Below are 6,389 nucleotides of genomic sequence, written 5' to 3'. Positions count from 1 at the left end.
GACCTGATTTAATATAAACTGACTGCTCTATGCCATTGATATATGGTACTGTTCATGCTATACTGTGACCATACATTGAACTGATTTAATATAAATTGACTGCTCTATTATTTATTTATAGCTACATTTTGTTTTCTCGGTATGTCACAGTTTAATATATATATATACACATATATAAATAAACATTGTATTGCTTATGAAGGTCAATCTTCAATCCATTTTATCTGAAAAGCAAATTGGAGGAAAACTGCATATAGAGAGATACTAAGGTAAAATCAGTGTTGCCATCTGAAGCAAAAATTTTGCTCCTCAACCATTTGAATTTGTTAGATATTCAAAACTGTTTTAACCAGAGGATTGCGCTAAAATCTTGTGTTCACATACAATTTGAGCGTAATTACATTCAAAATGACAACAGCCAAAAATGTTTCTGTAAACATGAGTTGACATAGTGATGAAGCTTCTATAAAAGAATTTACTCTGTAATTCAGTCTCATTGGCTCATCAGTGTAAGTATGAAATTTAGTGCCAATGATATGCCCTGGGACTATGGTTCTGATCATTCAAATAAAACTTTACACACATGATGGATAACATAAAATCTTATTCTATATATAATTTGATACATTCATTTCTATTAGAAAAATAAGTTTTTTTAGTTATAACACTGCAACTATCATTCAATTAGAATGTTAGTTGTGTAATGTGTATAATGGAAATTCTTTTATTTTACTTGAGTATTATTGAAGTTACATCTGGGCACTTCTAGTTTTAAAATCTGTATTTCAAGGCATATACCTAACTTTTTTTTCTCTACTCTAACCATAAAGCTTTATCTGTGAATCAAGCACATCTTAAATTTCTAAGAAGAAAACTTGGATTTATTGTTAGTTAATTGATTTTGAATCTATTAAAGTTAGTATTCTACACTTGGAAGTTTAGTTCCATATACAGGCTTCCTGTTACTAAAGTATTCACTCTTTGTATACTTCAATATCCTTGACGTATTATTTTTACCTTCTTTGGAGTTTGTAAGCTTTACTTCCTCATATCAGCCTTTTCATTTGTTAATAATGGTTTACAGTGATTGAACAGAACATAGAGCAAGAGGAGCACACCAACAAGTCCTCAGCAGACCTGAGGATAAGGAAAACTCAGCATTCAACGCTTTCAAGGAAGTTCGTTGAGGTGATGACTGAATATAATCGGACACAGACAGATTATAGAGAGCGGTGTAAGGGCAGGATACAAAGGCAGCTGGAGATTAGTAAGATTTTTTATTATTAATTCTATTTTTTTAAATATGATTATTTGTGAATCAGGCAGCATTAATTTTCTGATTATTGATAATTTCACTCAACACATCATTAATTTTTTAATTTAAAATTAATTTATTTTCTCTAGTTAGCTTACCAGTGTGTGTGTCTTTGAATATTACAAATTTAGAGTATATATCTTCAGTTCTTACTTTATTTAATTTATATCATATGTAAGAATAAATTTATTTGATGTATAGTTTTACTTTGTATCAGAATTAATTATGTAGACAATCAACTGAAAATTATTATTATTTTTACTAAGCAGGTACACATTTTATAAAACCCATCTTTTGGGTGTAATGGTACTGAAACATAAAAATCTATCTTAAAGAGGTCCCAGGAGTTAAGTTACTAGATTTAAATTTATTGAGTATAGTGTTCAATTTTTTTTTAGAAAAATATTTATTAAAATTTATTTTTAAGAAAGGTATATCTATTTCTTTGAAGTGATAAAATTGATTTCATTTTATTTACCTAAATTGAAATCGAAATCCATTGGTTTAAGTTTATCAATTACAGATCTCATTTTTCTGGTCTAATTTATAAACTACTAAATCTGTACTGTCTGCCAACATTTTTAGAAGATGATCTCCGAATTTGTGAAACCTTTTTGCATAACTTAACAGTTCAAATTACTTAATGCTTCATTTGTGAATTATGAAAGAAGGAGAATGATTAAAATTAGTGGATTTATGATGTTTCTATTATCAAACTGTTTCTTTGTCAAATCAACAATTTCTTATTTGCTGTCTTATGAATCCATGTTATGTTTATTAATAAAAAAAAAAAAAAGAAGGTTTGAGAGTTCATTTTTGTAGTTTTATTTTATACCAGAAGAACTAAAATTGGTTTTTATAAGCTGATTGTTCATCATTTCTCATGATAATTGTATTTTTATGATTAGTAGATTTGAAATTAGAATTTATTTTAGAAATATTAACATAACTCCATGATTTTGTAGCGGGTCGAACTACAACTAATGAAGAACTTGAAGAAATGTTGGAACAAGGGAACCCAGCCGTTTTTACTCAAGGAGTGAGTTTTTAAATTATTATTGTTATTAATTGAGTTACTGCCATTACAAAGACAGTCACAAAAATAAACTTTTACAAGATAAGCTAGAAATTGTTCATAAAAAAAATATATTTGGAAGGGAATCCATCACTTTGCTAATAGACACTGGTTCTCCCACTGCTTTGGCCTGAATACTTTCTGTTTTTTGCCTGAATAAACTAAAATTCAATATTTTTGACTTTCTGTCTTTCCCATATAAGTGCCTCAATTTGTTTATTAGTAACTTTTAAATTAATTATTTTGCTTTTGTTTAGCTTTGAGTACTAAAAATTGAATACATTATTAAATAGTTTTTCCAGTAAATCTGTTTTTCTATTTGGTCGGTATCACTTTTCTGAATAATTTTTCTTCTCTTTTTTCTAAACCAATTTATTTTTTTTTAAATTGACTTAAAAGATTCGGAAGTATGTATTTGACCTTGTAACAGAATGTCTTGAACTTCAGTCCAAATAAGTATATTTATTGACTTTTGGAACAAAAAAAAATCAAAACACAAATTTGAATAATTAATTATTTATTTATAGCTACATTTTGTTTTCTCGGTATGTCACAGTTTAATAACCATGTTAAATGAATGTCTGTTAAGTTGTCAAAATTACTCCAAGAACCTATAGTTAACCAAGTGAATAACACTAAAACATCACGCACTACCAATCTAACTTGGTCCCATCCTCAGAAAGCTGTTTGTTTTCTCCAGATACCTTTAAAAAAAGAAAAGAGTCATCTCTATCTGTAGTTACCATTCAATTATTCTTGTCTAGTCTTTGTGATGAATTGAAGTAAGATAGTTGAATAGTCGTGCTGCACTACTCATAGGCACTCTTTTGGCGAACAGACTAATTATTATGTTGACTCTACATATCTTTGGTGTTCTGTAAAAAGGACGAAAGTAACACTTTTCCGTATAGCATATTTTACATTTTAACGGGTCTGAAAAATTTACTTTTGGATGAAAAACCTATCTATAGTATGTTTATATTTTTTTTTAATCTATAATATGTCTAATTGTATTTTGGATATTTATATTAATTAGCTCAAAAATTTTGCAGTTAATATCCACTTTGTTGAATCTACTCTTTTTATAGAACATCAACGATTTACTTATTGTAGCATCATTATAATAGAAATTTATTTTATTGTCATATCTTCTCTATATGTGTGTGGATTTTCAGGGAGATGATAGTTACTGATTTTTTGTTTAACCATTTCAGATCATAATGGAAACCCAACAAGCTAAGCAAACCCTAGCAGACATTGAAGCAAGACATGCTGATATCATAAAGTTAGAGAATTCTATTCGAGAACTACATGATATGTTTATGGATATGGCTATGCTTGTTGAGAGCCAGGTATAAATTTTATGGAACTGTTCATTGTTCCATAATTTAAATGTATGAATCATTATAAATTTTCAATTTGCATAAAGCTATTTGTAAATAAAAACCGTTTATTTCAGTCTTCATTTCTGTTGTTAAAATTAAATATTGATTTATTCAATTTAAGATTTTATTCTTAAATATTTATAGTAGTTTTTTTATTCGTAATTAAGTCATTTTTAATCATTATAGTCATTGTTTTCAAATTAAAAGCTAATAAATATATATTAATGTTAGGTAGATATTTATGAAGGCCCAAGGTTTTTAAATTTTTTAAATTTTCGGTTACTATTTTACTAGTTTAAAACAATTATTATTTCTCCTAGGCCTTTATCAATTTTTAAGAAAGTTTAGATCCTTAAAGAAGATTTTACTGACTGATTGCAGTCCTTTAAAAGCTTGACCACTTTAAAAAAGGCAAAGAATGAACTATTGAGCCGGTTGCAATTAAAATGATGGTAATCCTTAGTATAACTATCAATCTAAAGTGTTAAATATATTCTGATTTGTCAGGATGTCCTGAAAATGACAATACATAATTCACATAATTTTTTTTTTAACATATTTTTCTATGAGTTATTTTGAAATACTTCTATACAATAATTAGTATAATAAATTTAATTTTAAGTAGTAATTAATTATAGTAAAAACTATTTTTTTATATATATTTATTTTTATATTTGTATACTTTACTTCCTATATTTCAAAATTTTCCTTGTCCACTTTCATTTTAAGTGGCTTAGTTGTTCAATTACCAAAATTATTATATTTAGGAAACTGTCTACCACTTAAAATATGATGGTTTTTATTTATGATGATACCAAATTTGTTTTATGTTTTTATGAAAGATCTTAGTATTGAAACTGGACAATATGGTTTTAATCTATTGTTTCTTTCTTTTTAATTCTTTAAAAATCCATTGGTTTTTAATCTACAATTTCTTAATTTATTATTGATAAACTTATGGTTACAAGTCATTAATATTCTACTAATTGAAGTTTATCATATATATTTTCAACCTAATTATAAAAACCAAATTATTGGAATTGAAGCATATTTATTATGATTGTTTCTTAAAAATAATAATAATTATGTCTATTTAGAACCCTAAAAGGTAGTTAGGAATTTCAGGTATGAAACAACTCGTAACAATATAATACTACTGACTTACAGCAATCAATCAATTTTTATACATAACATGATTTTATAAGAAAGTAAAGATTATTAAATTACCAACCCTTATTGCTAAACAGCAGATATTGATAAAATGACAACTTGAGGAGGTATAAATTCATATTCCGTTTTTATACAGATCTGGTTAGGTTCGGTATAGCATCATGATTCAGTGCTATCAAACCTAATTTGGTTTCACCCCTCAGCAATAGGTCTAAAGGGTTTAGCCCCATGCTAAATCTCAATGGTAAGCATGGTTTTGGTCAATACAGAATTTCCTCTTAAGGTGAAATATTATCTGTTTGTGCCCTATCCTGAGCCTGAAAATAATGATTTACTTCTTCTTATTTGTTAATAGGGATATGTTGAGGTGAAATCATCAGGGTAAAGGGATTGATGAGTTGGTGTTTTAAATGGTTTACGCACCTTCTCCCCTTTGCTTATCTGTTCCTTCATTCTCAATAATCACACAATTCCCCAGAAATCTTTGCATAGTATTGTAGAACTCAGTCAAAAGATCAAAGTTTTAAACACATTTCTTGGAACCTGGTCTTTGAACCATTATGAATTATGAAAAGTATTATGAAATGAAGATCGCATTTGAGATGCCTAATAATAATGAGGTTTCTTATAAAGCACTGAGCCTTGTAGTTTTGACTTACAAATCCTAAAGGAAGCTTCAGTTATTCAATTATCAGAACAAAATATTGTGAATGTTTTTATGGTTAGTTTTCATTTATTAATTTCAGGGAAAAAAAAATCTTGATTAAATTTCTCCTCTTGGATAGAGTGTTCATCAACACCTAAAGACTGCGGTATATTTTTATGAAATTTGGTACTCATATTTTAAAGAAAAACCTGTACAATAAGTACAGTGTGGGTCTTGGATTTGGTTTTTAATAAAAAAAGTACTATTTCTTGATCAACGGTTACAAATGAATGGATTTTCTGTGATAGGTTTGCTTGAACCGGAATCCAGAAGTTCCAGAAGGGTCCAGTGGCTTACCCTTCAGGTTACATAAGTTTCCTATTTTAAATGTTTCTTATTAGATAAATAAAAATGTTCAAGGAATAAATTTATGCCTCTATCTATCACAAAAATACTAAATGTATTTATTGTTTATAACAAAAACTATTAGAATTTAGTTTTTAAAAAATCTATTATTTTATCATTGTTGCAAAATAACCCTCTAGATTTCAGTAAAAAAAATATATATATACATTTTTTTACATCATCTGTGATATATGGTACTATTGATACTATACTGTGACCATACATTGACCTGATTTAATATAAATGCTCTATGCCATTGATATATGGTACTTTTCATACTATACTGTGACCATGCATTGACCTGATTTAATATAAACTGACTGCTCTATGCCATTGATATATGGTACTGTTCATGCTATACTGTGACCATACATTGAACTGATTTAATATAAA

The 6,389-nt window shown here is 27.6% G+C and overlaps 1 protein-coding gene across 3 annotated transcripts in view; it reads left to right on the top strand.

Annotated features, from left to right (window-relative positions):
* Window positions 1–6,389, top strand: part of Syx1A (Syntaxin 1A) — a 115,196-nt gene that overhangs the window by 92,018 nt on the left and 16,789 nt on the right. For all 3 annotated transcript variants that reach the window (XR_010844805.1, XR_010844806.1, XM_014435895.3), the window contains exons 3-5: window positions 1,085–1,267; window positions 2,281–2,354; window positions 3,605–3,742. Coding sequence is in view for 1 of the 3 variants with exons in the window: in XM_014435895.3 (XP_014291381.1) it covers window positions 1,085–1,267; window positions 2,281–2,354; window positions 3,605–3,742 (395 nt within the window). In the remaining 2 variants the exon portion in view is untranslated. The remainder of the gene's footprint in view (window positions 1–1,084; window positions 1,268–2,280; window positions 2,355–3,604; window positions 3,743–6,389) is intronic.

Source organism: Halyomorpha halys, unplaced genomic scaffold (genome assembly GCF_000696795.3).
Source record: "Halyomorpha halys isolate HHAL.00 unplaced genomic scaffold, Hhal_1.1 Scaffold1723.1, whole genome shotgun sequence".
NCBI classification, from domain to species: domain Eukaryota; kingdom Metazoa; phylum Arthropoda; class Insecta; order Hemiptera; family Pentatomidae; genus Halyomorpha; species Halyomorpha halys.
Note: the sequence above shows the minus strand (reverse complement) of the source record. Positions and strands in the feature narration are given on the sequence as shown.